Source organism: Podarcis cretensis, assembly GCF_951804945.1.
Source record: "Podarcis cretensis genome assembly, chromosome: 4".
Classification (NCBI taxonomy): Eukaryota; Metazoa; Chordata; class Lepidosauria; order Squamata; family Lacertidae; genus Podarcis; species Podarcis cretensis.
Window position 1 is genome coordinate 3,049,344 of NC_137173.1, and position 16,877 is coordinate 3,066,220.

Consider the following 16,877-nt stretch of genomic DNA (forward strand, 5'->3'; position numbering starts at 1 on the left):
AAAAACTCGCAAGACATTTCGTCTTGCGAAGCAAGCCCATAGGGAAATTTGTTTTGCGAAGCGCCTCCAAAACGGAAAACGCTTTCGTCTAGCGGGTTTTTCGTCTTGCGAGGCATTCGTCTTGCGGGGCACCACTGTATTATTAGATGACCCTCGTGGTCCCTTCCATTCTATGATTCTACGATTGATTTCCCCTCTTCTTCCTCTGCAGGGATTGGGATCGGAATGCTGCTGGTCTCCTCGCTGGTCTCTCTCTACTACAACATCATCATAGCTTGGACCTTCTATTACCTGGGCATGTCTTTGCAGAGCCCCCTGCCCTGGTCCTGCGATGCCCCACAGAACGCCCACCTCTGCCAGTTGCAGGTGCACGTGGGGAGCAGGGTGTGTGTGTGTGTGTGTCTGTCTGGGAGAGGGTCTTCCCACCTTGGATCAAATCTATGCTCCCAGGTGCCATAAGGAAGCTGCAGAGAGAGTGCAGGATAGTGCGCACCCTGGAAATTATCTCTTTCAGCTTCTGCCTTCTGGAAGAAGGTCCAGGGTTATGTAGACTAGGACCAGCCGCCTGAGAATCAGTTCCTATTCAAATGCAATTTTGGTTTTAAACGCGGTGTAAGGTAGTCTTTATGTGAGTATATTATGTGGGTATCAGACTTTAGGGGCTAACCAGGCTGGGATAGCTGGGATAGCAGGCTTGTGGGTTTTTGAATGTCTGATGTAGATTTTTTCAATTTCGTTGTTCTGTATGGGACAATAAAGATTATTGTTGTGCTGTATCATATCCTGTGCAACATTTTGACTGGAAACATAACTTTATAGAATCGGAAGGGAACCCAGAGGTCTTCTAGCCCAACCCTCTGCCTTCCTGTAAGCAAAGGGTTCTGTCGCACCAACGAGACACTTCCCGCAGCAGAAATTATTGGGGAACAGGTTCGGTGGTCAGCGAAGTGCAGGGCAGGAACTTGCCTTTCCTCGGCGACTCTGGGGGGCCGGACAGTCACTGCCTCTCAGGCACCTTGCAGGGTTGTTGTTGGGGATTGAATGCGGGGGCAGAGAACGTGTAAATGCACTTTGCTCAACTGCTTTGCTACCATTTCAGAATGAATCCTGGGGCAACGCCTCTCGAGTCAGCGCCAGCGAAGCCTTCTGGAAGTGAGTGCTGTTTTTATTTACCAATGTTGTTGTTGTTCCCTGAAGGTCCCCTTGGGGTTACCCGGGGTAGGGAGCTCAGAGCTGACCACCTGACTGCCGTTCCTGCAGGTTGGCCACTGGGGGGAAAACAGGGGGCCGAGCTGGACTTCTTTTGGGTTTTGTTTTGGGCTGGGCATGGAGAAAGGGGGCTGGTTGGGGATAGAGTGCACCCCCACCCCGACGGCCTCCTGTCTCCAGCCTTTCCGCTTGTTCTTCCCAGCGAACAGGTCCTTGGCGTGGTCCACAGCACCGGCCTGGGCGACCCAGGCCCCGTGAGATGGCCGCTGGCTCTGTGTCTGCTGCTTGCCTGGCTGGTCATCTTTCTGTGCATGCTCAAGGGAATCCACAGCTCAGGAAAGGTGAGCGACTTGGGGGGGGGGACATCTGTGAGGGACATCGTCCTTCAGAAAATAAAACAAAGTTTCTAGTCCTCATCATTCGGAATCCTCTTTCCATAATTTCCCCCATGCTGACAACTGTATATTATACACCAAATCCCTTGCTAGTCATATCTGCTGATACTGAGTCAAACCAATGGCCTACCTAGGCCAGTGTTGTCTGCACTGGCTGGCAGCAACCGCTTCCGAGGCCTTCAGGCAGGAGACTCTTCCAGCCATACCTGAAGACGCCAGTAGGTGGATTGAACCCGGGACCATCTGCATCCCAAGTAAATGGTCTGCCGCTGAGCTACGGCCCTTCCCTCATCACCTGCCATCTCCTGCCCCACCCCCAAATGCTGTCAGTCATCACCTGTCCATCTCCCCCTCCCTCGCTAAGGCTCTGGCTCTGGGTGCCCAAATTGGGGGGGGGGTGTCAGTCCCTTGCCTCCCCTGCTCTCCCCTCCCTTGAACTCCTGTTGGGGGGGTCTGGGACTGGCTGTTGGGATGCATCCAACAAAACGGGGGCAATTTGCTAGCCCTCAGCTGGCTCCAGCCCACCGGCCGGTAAGCTGGGCGATCTCCAGTCCCTTGGCTCAGCATGAAACAGCGACCCACAGCTTCAGGAGCACGCTCTAATCAGCAGAGTAAATAACACTGCGCAGACAAAAGTGGCAGGAGATGACTACGAGAGCATATTTACAGGCAGTTTATCGGGTGGCGCTGTGGGTTAAACCACAGAGCCTCTTGGGCTTGCTGATCAGAAGGTCAGTGGTTCGAATCCCCGCGATGGGGTGAGCTCCCGTTGCTCGGTCCCTGCTCCTGCTAACCTAGCAGTTCAAAAGCATGTCAAAGTGCAAGTAGATAATAGGTACCGCTCCGGTAAACGGTGTCTCCGTGTGCTGCTCTGGTTTGCCAGAAGCGGCTTAGTCCTGCTGGCCACATGACCCGGAAGCTGTACGCCGGCTCCCTTGGCCAGTAAAGCAAGATGAGCGCTGCAACCCCAGAGTCGGTCACGACTGGACCTAATGGTCAGGGGTCCCTTTACCTTTTACCTTTATTCACCATACATCAGGACAAAGGGAAAAAAATGTCTTCTCCCCTTCGTGTCCAGGAGCAGGCAGCAAAAGCAATAGCTATACACACAAACGGAAATTCCCAGCAAGCTGTGGTGGAGTGTAAACAGACATGTGACATATAATAATCCACACATCTGTTTTAAGGTGGAACAGAATATCTTTTTTTTTTTAATTTTTTATTAAATTTTGACATAAATATATTTCACAGACATACAAAAGACAAAATGAAAAAGAAAAAACAGAAAAAGAAAAAAAAACAAACAAACAAAACATGAAATACATACAACTTTGATGACATTGATCGACTTCCCTTTATCTCGATTTCGGAAATTATTATCTTGCTTATCTATCTGCTGTGTCTATTCCTTAATAAAACTTTTTATGTAGTAAGCGTTATCTCATGCCTACTGTGATTTCTATAAGTACATATGTGTTTCTGATCAACATTTTAATTTTCCCCTTGTCTCTATTTCCATATATATCCTAAATTTATCCCATTCATTGTTAAATTTTGCACTTCTTTGATTTCTTATTTTCTGTGTCAATTTAGCCAGCTCCAAATAATCGGATAATTTAAGTTGCCACTCCTTTAGTGTTGGGATTTTTGGTGTTTTCCAGTACTGTGCTATGAGGGTTCTGGCGGCCACCGTTGCATATTGAAAAAAGGTTCTATCTTCTTCTTTGATATCCTTACCAATTATCCCCAGCAGGAAGGCTTCGGGTTTTTTAACAAACGTGTATTTAAGAATTTTTTTTAATTCATTATAGATGGATTCCCAAAATTTTTTGAGAATCTCGCACGTCCACCACATATGAATGAATTCGCCCTCCTTGCTCTTACATTTCCAACACAGTTTATCGCCCGTTCTATACATTTTATGTAGTTTTACCGGCGTTATGTACCATCTGTACATCATCTTATACATGTTTTCCTTTAGTGTCGTGCATGCTGAAAAATTCATATCTTTACACCACAATGCCTTCCATTTATCAAACTCTATGTTGTACCCTAGGTCTACCGCCCACTTCACCATCACATCTTTTACTTCCTCGTCCTTGGTGTCCCACTCAAGTAACTGGTTGTACATTTTTGATAATAATTTTGTTTTACTTTCTATTATTTCAATCTGAAATCTAGATTTCTGGTCATTTATTCCGATCTTATTATCTTCCCTCCACATTGAATTAATTTGATGGTATTGAATCCAGCCAGTCAGCTTGCTTTTTATTTCTTCATAAGGTCTAATCCTCCACCCGGATTCTGTTTTGGTTAGTAAATCTTCATATGTCCATCTTTCCCCCTCTATATTTAATTTTTTAATTGTTAAAATGTCTATTGGTGATAACCACCAGGGCGTTTTCTGCTCCAACAGTTTTTTATTCCTTTCCCACACTTCCAGCAGTGGCCCTCTGAAAATGTGGTTAGAAAAACCTTTATGAACCCTTCCCTTGTCTCGCCATAAATAGGCATGCCAACCGAATCTTAGATTAAACCCCTCTAGATCTAACAAATTTTTGTTTTTGATGACAATCCAGTCTTTTACCCAACAAAGACATGCGGCTTCGTAATATAACCTCAAGTTTGGAACCGCAAGGCCATAAGGTGGAACAGGTGGAACAGAATATCAATATCCTAACACACACACACACACACACACCCCCGCTCAGAGCCTGTCCCTTTGTCTCCCCACCCAGGTGGTCTACTTCACGGCGACCTTCCCCTACGTGGTCATTGTGGTGCTGATCATCCGAGGAGCCACTCTGGAGGGATCCATCGAGGGCGTGCGATTCTACCTCTCCGCAGACTGGAGCCGGTTGAGCAGTGCTCAGGTACGCCTGGCAGGGGGGTTCTTGGGGATGGGGGGTGCGACACTGAGGTCCAGCTCCAAGGGCCTTCTGTCGGTTTCCTCCCTGCGAGAAGCCAAGTTACAGGGAACCAGGCAGAGGGCCTTCTCGGTAGTGGCTCCCTTCCTGTGGAATGCCCTCCCATCAGATGTCAAGGAAAGAAACAACTTTCTGGCTTTTAGAAGACATGTGAAGGCAGCCCTGTTTAGGGAAGCTTTTAATGTTTGATGGACTACTGTAGTTTTTAATGACTGATGTTTTAGTGTATTTTTAATCTTTTGTTGGAAGCCGCCCAGGGTGGCTGGGGAGACCCAGCCTGATGGGCAGGGTATTATTATTATTATTATTATTATTATTATTATTACAGTGGTACCTTGGGTTAAGTACTTAATTCGTTCCGGAGGTCCGTTCTTAACCTGAAACTGATCTTAACCTGAAGCACCACTTTAGCTAATGGGGCCCCCTGCTGCTGCCGCACCTCCAGAGCACGATTTCTGTTCTTATTCTGAAACAAAGTTCTTAACCTGAAGCACTATTTCTGGGTTAGCAGAGTCTGTAACCCGAAGCATATGTAACCCGAGGTACCATTGTATTATTATTATTATTATTATTATTATTATTAACAACTATTATTAACAACTATTATTAACAACTATCTGATTTTAGAAGACTTCTGTTTAGCGAAGTTTTTAATGTTTGATGTTTTATCGCTTTATTATGTTGGGAGCCACCCAGAGTGGCTGGGGAAACACAGCCAGATGAGCAGGGTATAAATAATAAATTAGTAATAGTAGTAGTAGTAGTCTGCGATGCAGAGTCCAGGACAGGCAGCACGGATAATCCAACTTTCATGTTCACAGAGAGTTCCAGTTTGGCACAGTGGTTAAGAGTGCAGGACTCCTATTATTTACTAAATTTGTATCACCCTTCACTCTCAGGGTGGTTCACAACATAAAATGACAATATAAAAACACAAAATACATAACAAAAATAAGAACAAACCCATCGTCCCCCTGCCACAAACACAATTAAAAGGCTGTGGAATATTAATCTGCCCAAGGCCTGGTTGAGGAGGAACGTTTTTGCCTGGCGCCTAAAGGGGTCGAATGAGCCTCCCTGGAGGGGGCCACCGCAGAAAAGGCCTGGGTGAGTCTAGTGTTCAAATCCCTACTCAGCCATGGAGCTCGGTGGGTATGGCTTTGGGCCAGTTGTTGCCTCTTTCTGCTGAACCTGCCTCTCAGGGTTGTTGTGATTGTCAGGACCTCAGCTTACACTCGAGTAGGACCTTGATAGAGACACATGCTCAACTGGCATGTTCCCTCCCTCTTGGTCTTTCGTTTGGGAGCTTCAAAAGCTTTCATCTGCATGACAGACCCCAGCAACTCAGCATTTTGGCTAATCTACTTTATTTACATATAAACACACAAGGAGCTCTGCAACGTGGCTCCCTCTCTCTCTAGCATCAGATAGCAAAGAGAGAAAGAACAAAGGACAATAGTCCCCCTTCACGGAACGCAGTAACACAAACATCCTGTCTCCGTCACTTCCCACTCCGTGGAGTCAAAACATACACTGTCATGTGATAGACAACAATCCCAGGACTGCAATCATGGAGCAGGAATTCTAACCGTGATGATAAAATGGGGAGAACCATATTCACCACCTGGAGCTCTTTGGAGGAAGAGAGGGCTGTAATGAAATAAATTACAAAATTTGAGTTTCTAATCTGGCCTTTGCCGACCTGACGCCCTCCAGAGGTTTTGGATTACAGCTCCCATCAGCCCCGTCTGGCACAGCTGTCTGGATCTATAGTGCAGAACTGCTGGAGGGGGGTCCCCAAAGGGCATCTAGTCCAAGCCCCTGCAATGCAGGTCAGTCGCCCCAGTTCAGTTCCGGCAGCCTTGTTCCTTCTCCCAAGAATGTATGCTCAGGAACACTCTTTTCTGCAGCGCCACACGGCTTTTAATGTGTGCAAATGAAGAGGGTGGCAACTTGGGGATTCGGTGTTGCACAAATTGCTCCACAGAAGGGATGGGAAGTGAATTTTGGGTTAAAAAAAATCTCTTTCCACCCCACCCCAGGTCTGGAACGATGCTGCCTCGCAAATCTTCTATTCCCTTGGCATTGGCTTTGGGGGACTCCTTTCTATGGCTTCCTACAACAAGTTTGACAACAATGTGATCAGGTAAGAGACTGTTGGGCTGAGAGTGCTCCAAAGGAAATTACAAAATGCATTCAGAAAAGAAAATAATTCTCAGCTCTGAACCCAGTTTGTAGATAGATAGATAGACAGACAGATAGACAGATGATAGATAGATAGATAGATAGATAGATAGATAGATGATAGATAAATAGATGTATATATGTTGTTGTTGTTGTTTAGTCATTTAGTCGTGTCCGCCTCTTCGTGACGCCCTGGACCAGAGCACGCCAGGCCCTCCTGTCTTCCACTGCCTCCCGCAGTTTGGTCAAACTCATACTGGTAGCTTCAAGAACACTGTCCCACCATCTCACCTCTGTCGTCCCCTTCTCCTTGTGCCCTCCATCTTTCCCAACATCAGGGTCTTTTCCAGGGAGTCTTCTCTTCTCATGAGGTGGCCAAAGTATTGGAGCCTCAGCTTCAGGATCTGTCCTTCCAGTGAGCACTCAGAGCTGATTTCCTTCAGAATGGATCGGTTTGATCTTCTTGCAGTCCATGGGACTCTCAAGAGTCTCCTCCAGCACCATAGTTCAAAAGCATCCATTCTTCGGTGATCAGCCTTCTTTATGGTCCAGCTCTCACTTCCATACACCAATACTGGGATGCATGACGTAGCTCATAGATTCTCTGAGTTGTGCAAGCCCCTTCCCCATGACCAGGCAGTGATCCATGAAGGAGATATCTATCTATCTATCTATCTATCTATCTATCTATCTATCTCTATCATCTATCTATCTATCTATCTATCTATCTATCATCTATCTATCATCTATCTACCTCTATCTATCTATCTATCTATCTATCTATCTAGAAAAATATAATTCTTATTAGAGTTAGGGGTGAGATAATATTACCCAGCCCAGGTCCCTGGGCAGACTATGATGACATAAAATTTAATGTTAAAACAGTTCAAAACAAACTGCAATTGCAGCTAGAGTGGGTCCTAAATACGTCTTTCAGGTGCCAAAGAGGCGTGTCTTCAGCACATAGTATCCTAAGACTACATCGTCGAAAGGGACCCCCAAGGGTCATCTAGTCCAGCCCCCCTGCAAATGCAGGAATCGAATGCTCCCTCCCTCCCTCCACATCTTTTCCTGCAGGGACACCTTGGTCATCGCCATCGGCAACTGCTGCACCAGTTTCTTCGCCGGCTTCGCCATCTTTTCCATCCTGGGCCACATGGCTTGGCGGAAGAAGGTCCCCGTGGGGAAAGTGGCAGATTCAGGTAGGGGGGCAGGAGGAGGAGGAGGAGGAGGTGGGTCCTCGTCTGTTTTGGGAGGGGCTTACATCCTGCCAATCAAAGCGGGGAATGATTGGAGAGGATAACTTGGATGGGTCGCTTCCTCACCTCCTCTCTGAATAAGCCTTGAGCTTGGGAGTCCGGGACCAAGGTGGGATTCGAACCCAGAACTCCTCGGTCCACCCTGCTTCCCCTTGGCAAGCATGGCTGTGGCATCCAGGGCGTAAATCCCAGGTGCCTCGGGTGTGGCCTCGTCCTCCGTGCCCTGCAATTGATTCTGCCAAACACATCTGGGTTAATGGCCCCAAAATCTCTCCTTCCTTCTGTCCTTCCCCAGGTCCAGGTCTGGCTTTCGTGGCCTACCCAGAAGCCCTTGCTTTGCTGCCGGGATCGGCCTTCTGGTCCATCCTCTTCTTCCTGATGCTCTTCACACTGGGAGTGGACACCTTGGTCAGTTCCAGATGTTCCAGATGTTGCTCTGGGTACCCCTCCTTCCGCAGGCCCAAGGCTAGCCGGACTCTGCAAGAGAATCACAGAATTCCCGAGTTGGAAGGATCAATCCAGTCCAACTTCCTGCAGTGCAGGAATGTGCAGCTGGCCCCAGACAGGGATCGAACCCGCAGCCTTGGCGTTATCGGCGCCACGCTCGAACCCACTGGGCTATGTCAGATGAAACCACAGTTTTAAAGGCCAATCCAATAACTGGGGTGGGGAGACATCCAGACATGGCCAACACTACTATAAGAACACCAGTTGAGCCTGCAGGATCAGGCCAGTGGCCCACCTGGTTATGGGAAACCTGTAGGCAGGAGCTGAGCACCAGAGCAAGTCTCACCTCCTGGGGTTTCCAGCAACTGAGATTCAGAAGCATCACTGCCTCTGGCTAGCAGCCATCGATAGTCTTCTCCTTCTCCATGAATTTGTCTGATCCTCTCTTAAAGCCATCTAGGTTGGTGGTCTTGTGGGAGGGAGTTCCATAGATCCTTCCTTTGTGTGTGTGTGGTTTTTTTGGGGGGGGGCATGCTCTGATAATTGGCAGGCCCGAGGCAAAAAAGGTGCATGGCGCAAGTGGATGGGACCAGTTTTACAAGTGCGTTTTGCACAATTTCATTTTGTGGGGAAGTGCATGTCAAATTGTACCCCATGGAAGGAGGTCAGAATGGCGGGTAGGCAGGCGCTGTGGGTGCTGGACTCCCTCCCACCCTAACCGTGAATGTTTCTCATGAAGTTGTCATTCTGGGGAAGGATTGCAACGGTAAAAATGAATGTGCTACCAAAAATGTTGTTTTTATTTCAATCAATACCAATAATTAAAGGTGTGACGATATTTAAAGAATGACAAAGAGTATTATCAAGATATGTCCGGCAGGGCAAGAAGCCTAGAATAAAATTTAAGATTTTAACGGATGCAAAAGATAGAGGAGGCTTTGCCCTTCCAGACCTAAAGTTATATTTCGAGGCTGCATGTCTTTGCTGGGTGAAAGAATGGATAAAGTTGGAAAATTCAGAACTTCTGGATTTAGAAGGATATGATAATAGATTTGGTTGGCACGCATATTTATGGTATGAGAAAAAAAGAGTGCATAAAGGTTTTGAAAATCACATTTTCCAAGGTCCGCTGATTGAAGTATGGAATAGAAACAAAAATTTATTAGAGTTTAAAACTCCATTCTGGCTGTCGCCACTGGAGGTAATGAGTGTTAAGAAGATCAATATGACGGGGAGTTGGATTACATATGAGAATTTAATTACAAAAGAAGGAAATAAATGGAAATTGAAACCATATGATGAAGTTAAAGAATATGTATTTGATTGGCTACATTACTTCCAAGTGAATGCGATGTTTAAAAAAGAGATGCTGGAGAGAGGTTTTCAAGATGAAAAATCTAGATTTCAAAAAGAAATTGTGAATAATGATGTCAAAATTTTATCTAAAATGTATAAATTATTACTTGAGTGGCATACTAAGGATGAAGAGGTTAAAGTTGCAATGATTCAGTAGGCCAAAGACTTTGGTTATAATATTAAATTTGATGATTGGATAAGATTGTGGAAAGAAGGAAGGAAATTTACTGCATGTACTACATTAAAAGAAAATGTTATGAAAATGTTATACAGATGGTATCTTACACCAGTAAAACTTTGAAAGATATATAAAGTTAGTAATAAATGTTGGAAATGTCAGGAGAAAGAAGGAACATTCTATCATACGTGGTGGGAATGTAAAAAAATGAAAGGTTTCTGGGAAATGATTTATAATGAATTGGAAAAAATGTTGAAATATACCTTTGTTAAGAAACCAGAAGCTTTTCTGTTAGGAATACTAAGAAATGACATAAAAAAGAAGGATGAGAAGTTGTTTTTATATGCAGTAACAGCGGCAAGAATTTTGGTGGCACAAAAATGGAAACAGGAAGAAATCCTGACGAAAGAAGAATGGAGAATGAAGTTGATGGAATACGCAGAATTAGACAAGCTAACGGGGAGAATTCGGAACCAGCGAGACCAGAGATTTACCGAAGACTGGAATAAACTTACAGAGTATATTAAAAATATATGTGAAGGCCAATTAACGTTTGTAGGTTTTCAAGAAGCTCTGTGATAATAATGGAAAGAAATATTGTTTTATAATAATTGTTAAGATTAATTTGGTTAAAAAAAAAACCAATATAGATGGAAGAAATGTGAATAATTGTGATAATATGAAAAATTTCCAGATAGACTGATGGAAGTCTGAAAGTGAAAAGATAAAAATTGGATGTATATTTCGAATGGAATGTTTTTCCTTTATTGTTATATTTGAAAATTTTATAAATTAATTTAAAAAAAAAAAAAACTGTGAATGTTTCTCTGTCTTTCTAGTTTGGGAACATGGAAGGCATCACGACGGCAGTGATGGACGAGTTCCCTTCGCTTCGCGACTGGAGGCGCAAAGCTGTCTTCCTGGGGCTTCTCTGCTTTGCCTTCTACCTTCTGGGGCTCCTGCTAATCACACAGGTAAGCAGAATGCCAGAAGAGCCTGCTGGATCAGGCCAAGGGAGGGGGCAACTGAGTTATTTAAGAGTTACGCGGGTGGCACTGTGGGTTAAACCACAGAGCCTAGGGCTTGCCGATCAGAAGGTCAGCGGTTCAAATCCCCGTGACGGGGTGAGCTCCCGTTGCTCGGTCCCAGCTCCTGCCCACCTAGCAGTTCAAAAGCACGTCAAAGTGCAAGTAGATAAATAGGTACCGCTCTGGCGGGAAGGTAAACGGCGTTTGCGTGCGCTGCTCTGGTTCGCCAGAAGCGGCTTAGTCATGCTGGCCACATGACCCGGAAGCTGTACGCCGGCTCCCTCGGCCAAGAAAGTGAAATGAGCGCCGCAACCCCAGAGTCGGCCACGACTGGACCTAACGGTCAGGGGTCCCTTTACCTTCAACTAGTGAACAAGGGGGGACGCGCATTGCCCATTTGCATGTCTCTGGAGGAGGCTTCAGTGAAACTAGGCTATCACTGAGGATCATACTGATTGGGTGCTTTTGATATTTAACCCATTCAAGAGTTTAAAGAAGGTGCCTATATACACGGAGCATAAAATGTTTCGTGAGATGCTATCTTTCTGCTGTTGTATTTATTTATGTTGTATTTTATGCTGTTATTTAAGTCGCATTCTTGATCAAGCTGTTAGCCGCCCTGAGCCCGGTTTTTAAACAGGGAAGGGCGGGGTATAAATAAAAAATTATTATTATTATTATTATTATTATTATTATTATTATTATTATTATTATATTATCCAGTCCAGCAGCTTGTTCCCACAGCAGCCAACCAAGATGCCCAAAGGGAAACCGGCAAGTGAGAGGATTCGAGCGCAAGAAGCCTGCAGGGCACAATGTCTCTGCCCTGTTGAAGTCCTCCTTCACATAGTTAAACTGTGGAACTCCCTGCCACTGGAGGGAGCTTGGAAAGAGGAGCGGGATAGTGGACTACCTGGATCCAGCAAGGCTCTTTTTCCGTTCTCACCTGTGTGGCTTTTCCTCCCTCCCCAGGGCGGCATCTACTGGTTCACCCTCATGGACTCTTACAGCACCAGCTTTGGGCTCATCATCATCGCCCTCTTCATGTGCCTCGGAGTTACCTTCTTCTACGGTGAGTACCTTGCAGGCCTCCCCACTCCAGTCTGTTTCTTCCAGAGCTCTCCTGGCTTCCAAACTCTTCTCCTCCTGCTGCACCGCCAACTTGAGGCATAGCCTCGAATGGCGTTTGGATGCCCTCAGGGCCGTTGGCGCTTTGAGGAGCACAGCAAGATTTTGTGGCCAATTCCCACCTCTGTCTGTCATCCCCGCACCCTCCAAAGGCCTCTTAAACTCAGCCTTCAAGAGGAGCACTGGATGAATTTGGGGATATTTAGCCTGGAGAAGAGGAGACTGAGGAAGTGGGATGATAGCCATCTTCAAGCATCTTCAAGTACCGTATTTTTTGCTCCATAAGATGCACCTTTTCCCTCCTAAAAAGTAAGGGTAAATGTCTGTGCGTCTTATGGGGCGAATGTGTGGTCGATCGCTGGCTCCCTTTCCGGCCCCTTGCCCCGGCCTCCATTGTTGAATGTTCTGCAGAAGGAGGCTGTTTGTTTCCCAGTGACGTGTGACTGGCTGATTAGACTATCTGTCTGGAAACTGTGGAAATGGCTCCCTTTCCTTTCCTAAAGAAGCTGCAGAACTGTGAGTTGAATCCCATAAAAACAAGATTTTTTTCCCTTTGCAAAAGAAGCTGCACAAAAAACCTCAGAAAACCAGGGCTTTCCTCCTCTAAAAACTGGGTGCGTCTTATGGAGCGAAAAATACGGTATCTTTTGTGTGGAAGATGGAGCCAGCTTGTTTTCTGCTGCTCCAGAGGGTGGGACCAAAGACACCTGTCAGGAATCCTTCCGTTTAATTACTAAGAATGCATAAAAGCACGCTTCCTTTTTTATTTTGGCTGCAAGACTAGATTAGAGCATATACTTATCCTTGCATATATTTGTTTTTCAAATAAACGTGCAACTAATTGCTACCTTTTGGAATCCCACTGTGCCATCTTCCATCAAACATTAAAAGCTTCCCTAAACAGGTCTGCCTTCAGATGTCTTCTAAAAGTCTGGTAGTTGTTGTTCTCTTTGACATCTGGTGGGAGGGCGTTCCACAGGGAGGGAGCCACTACTGAGAAGGCCCTCTGCCTGGTTCACGGTAACTGGCTTCTTGCAGTGGTTCTATTAACAGGCCCTAACAGTATACCTGAAGGAGCGTCTCCACCCCCATCGTTCTGCCCAGACACTCAGGTCCAGCTCCGAGGGCCTTCTGGTGGTTCCCTCATTGTGAGAAGCCGAGTTACAGGGAACCAGTCAGAGGTCCTTCTCGGTGGTGGCACCCGCCCTGTGGAACGCCCTCCCACCAGATGTCAAAGAGAACAACTACTACCAGACTTTTAGAAGACATCTGAAGGCAGCCCTCTTTAGGGAAGCTTTTAATGTTTGATGGATTACTGTATTTTAATATTCTGTTGGAAGCCACCCAGAGTGGCTGGGGAGGCCCAGCCAGATGGGCGGGGTATAAATAAATAACAATTATTATTATTATTATTATTATTATTATTATTATTATTAGGCCATGCAAACTGCTGGTCTGAATACTGTTTTGGGGAGGGGAGGGGGCATTACAAATGAGTTTATGGAACCAAGGGGCAGGTACCCCCCCCCCCAAGGTATGGGAACCACATGTGAAAGTAAAACAAACCAACCTCCATCGGTAAGCCAGGAGCAACCACTGGCCAGCCCTCGTGGCCTGTTTGGAGAGAGACCCCAAAGCCATTGTCAGAAGAAGCCCAACTCCTCCTTTCTCAGTGGCCTAGCCGGAGAAGGGGATGGATGCCTCGAGAACTTTGCTGAGGAGAGATGGAGATATTTTTGATTTGGAACATCCCCGAGACCTACTCCTCAATGAGAAAGGAAATAAGTTAAGAAAGAGATCAACAAAAGATAAGGTAAAGTGCAAGTACAAACAAGAAGAAGATCTGCAGAAGGGACATGGAAAAGACTTAAGAGCCTCGGACATAAGATTACCAGGTTGATGGACTAGAAGAAATGGACAATAAGGACTGACATAACCCGAGACCAGGAAGAAGAGACGCTGGAGGAAGATTGGAAGAAAGTTTTTAAAGATTTACTTTGGGAATTAGTGTAAAATTAATGAGTATTAGGAAAAACGTTGGAATGAAACTATTTGGCTTTAGTAGAAATGATATAAGGAGTTATGTATAAATAAGTATTAAGCTTTAAGCTTTAAGGTATTTTATGGTAAGATAAGCTTAAAATAAATTAAGGCAAACTGAATGACAGAATATTGTGAAAGATGGAAAGGATTTGTTGAGTTAATTAATAGGTTAGACTGTTAAGACAGATTATGTAATAAAAATTGAGAAAGATGGAAAGAATTTGCTGAAACAAATAATCAAATTAGAATACAAAAAGGGAGGTGTGAGGAGGCCGATGAAACAAGTAAATGGAAGATAAAGATATGGAACATTGGATCTGTTTTTTTAAAATCTTTTTTTATTGATATTGCTGTATTGGTTTTTATGTTTTTTTCCTTTTTTTCTTTTCTATGTATTGTAATGTATGTTTTGTTAAATTTTTGTTGTCTTTTTTTCTTCTTTTTTATAATTTTTAAACCTCTAATAAATATCATTTATATATAAAAAAGAGAACTTTGCAACTCCATGATGCAGCTCACCCATATTACCGTATTTTCCTGTCTATAGGACGCCCCCTTGTATAAGACCCCTATTTTGGGGGGGACTCAATTTTAGGGAAATGAGGGGAGATGGCGCAAAGTTGTTGAGCCTCTCTCCCCACACAGCTGCGGGCAGGAAACACTCCCTAGGTCATTTCCCGGGAGCACAACCTCCTCTGATGCCACCGCACGGGAGCATCAGGGAGCACCTGCCATGCGGGGAATCTGCACTCCCGCCAACAAGCTGTCTGGCGGCACACCGCTGCTCCTCCCCCCCCCCCCCATGCCACTATCTGTGTATTGGACAACCCCAGTTTTTTTACGTGATTTTTGAGTCAAAAACCCTTGTCCGATACACGGCAAAATATGGTAAACCATGGAGAGGTGTCCCAGTTGAGGGTGCGGTGGCCGGGGGGGGGGGCGTTCTGCCATGCTGCCCCCCACCTGCTAACTCCCCTTCCTCGTCTTCTTCCCCAACCATGCAGGCATCAACAAGTTCTGCCAAGATATCGTGGACATGATCTGCCGCTGCCCACCCTGGTGCAGCAAGCTGGTGCTGTATTTCAAGGCCTGTTGGGTGGTCTTCACGCCAGGGCTCTTGCTGGTATGTGGCCCCCCCCACCCTTCCGCTTGGGTGGGGGCAGGGCAGAGATTTTTTATCAGCTTCCTGCCACTGTTCATCTTGATTTAAATAACTGGATGGTGAAAGCCGTGTTCATTTTGATCATTTTGGCTTTCCTTTTCTGAACCTGGATTTTTGCAACCTGGGCTGGACTCACAGAGTGTTTCTTGTGGGGGAGGAAGGGAAAGGAGATTGTGAGCCACTTTGAGACTCCTTCGGGTAGTGATAAAGCGGGATATCAAATCGCTTCAGGTTTGCGACATGAAAAGGTTTGTGGCGCTTCAGGTTTGCGACATGAAAAGAGCGCAACCTGAAGCGCCGTATCTGCACAGGTGCACGGCACGATTTGGTGCTTGTGCGCATGCTTGAAGCGTGATTTAGCGCTTCTGCGCATGCGCGAGCGGTGAAACCCGGAAGTAACCCTTTCCGGTACTTCCAAGTCGCCGCAGGAAGTAACCTGAAAGAACGTAACATGAAGCAAACGTAACATGAGGTATGACTGTAATGGCATCGTGATATTGGAAGACTTAGGGAGGCAAATTTCTCCCTTGTTTATTGGCTTTTCACAGCCATCACTGTGGTCTCTGACCTCAGAACACCGCTCCTTTGGCTCCCAGTACGTTTCTGAGCACAATTCAAAGTATTGGTGCTGACCTTGAAAGCCCTAAATGGCCTTGGTTCAGTATACCTGAATGAGTGTCTCCACCCCCATCGTTCAGCCCGGACACTGAGGTCCAGCTCTGAGGGCATTCTGGCTGTTCCCTCATTGTGAGAAGTCAGGTTACAGGGAACCAGACAGAGGGCCTTCTTGGTGGTGGTGCCCGCCCTGTGGAACACCCTCCCATCTGGTATCAGGGAAATAAGCAGCTACCCTATCTTTAAAAGACATCTGAAGGCAGCCGTGTTTAGGGAAGTTTTTAATATTTAATGCTGTATTGTTTTTAACATTTGATTGGGTGCCGCCCAGAGTGGCTGGGGAAGCTCAGCCAGATGGGCGGGGTAAAAATAATAAATTATTATCATTATTATTATCGCTTGCTGCCGGAATAGCAAGAAAACCATTCTGCTCCTTTCACACAGGAGGTGGGGAGGCTCACACGTGACTGCCCCTTTCTGAAACTCCCAGAATCCTCCAACAATTGCTTGTATTTCCTTCTCCCTCCCCACAGTTCATCCTCTTCTACATCTTCCTGGATCTGTCCAGCACGACTTTGCATTACGGCACTTACCAGTATCCCCAGTGGGGGGAGGCCCTGGGCATCTGCATGGGGGTCGTGACCTGCATCCAGATCCCTCTCTGGGCAGCCATTGCCCTCTTCAAGGAGTCGGGGACCCTGGCAGATGTGAGTATGATTCAGAAGGCTGAATGGTAATGTGATATAGACACCTTCCAAGGCCTTGACATGGAAGAGAGGGATCAAGCTTGTTTTCTGCTGCTTCGGAAGGGAGGCCCCAAACCGAGGGATTCTGAGGAGTTTCTGACTTAAGAATCAGGAAGAGCTTTCTGACAGTAGCAGCTATTCAACAGCCTCCCCTTGGGAGTCTGTGGACTGCTTGGAGGCTTTTAGACACAGGTTGGGCG

At 46.0% G+C, this 16,877-nt stretch overlaps 1 protein-coding gene across 1 annotated transcript in view; it reads left to right on the forward strand.

The window, feature by feature from the left end:
- The window catches only part of LOC307214782 (sodium-dependent proline transporter-like), a 33,604-nt gene that overhangs the window by 14,016 nt on the left and 2,711 nt on the right, over positions 1–16,877 (forward strand). The window contains exons 4-14 of the mRNA XM_079973780.1: positions 212–366; positions 1,100–1,152; positions 1,412–1,550; positions 4,343–4,477; positions 6,574–6,677; positions 7,793–7,917; positions 8,270–8,382; positions 10,795–10,929; positions 11,956–12,055; positions 15,159–15,277; positions 16,465–16,638. Coding sequence (XP_079829906.1) covers positions 212–366; positions 1,100–1,152; positions 1,412–1,550; positions 4,343–4,477; positions 6,574–6,677; positions 7,793–7,917; positions 8,270–8,382; positions 10,795–10,929; positions 11,956–12,055; positions 15,159–15,277; positions 16,465–16,638 — 1,352 coding nt within the window. The remainder of the gene's footprint in view (positions 1–211; positions 367–1,099; positions 1,153–1,411; positions 1,551–4,342; positions 4,478–6,573; positions 6,678–7,792; positions 7,918–8,269; positions 8,383–10,794; positions 10,930–11,955; positions 12,056–15,158; positions 15,278–16,464; positions 16,639–16,877) is intronic.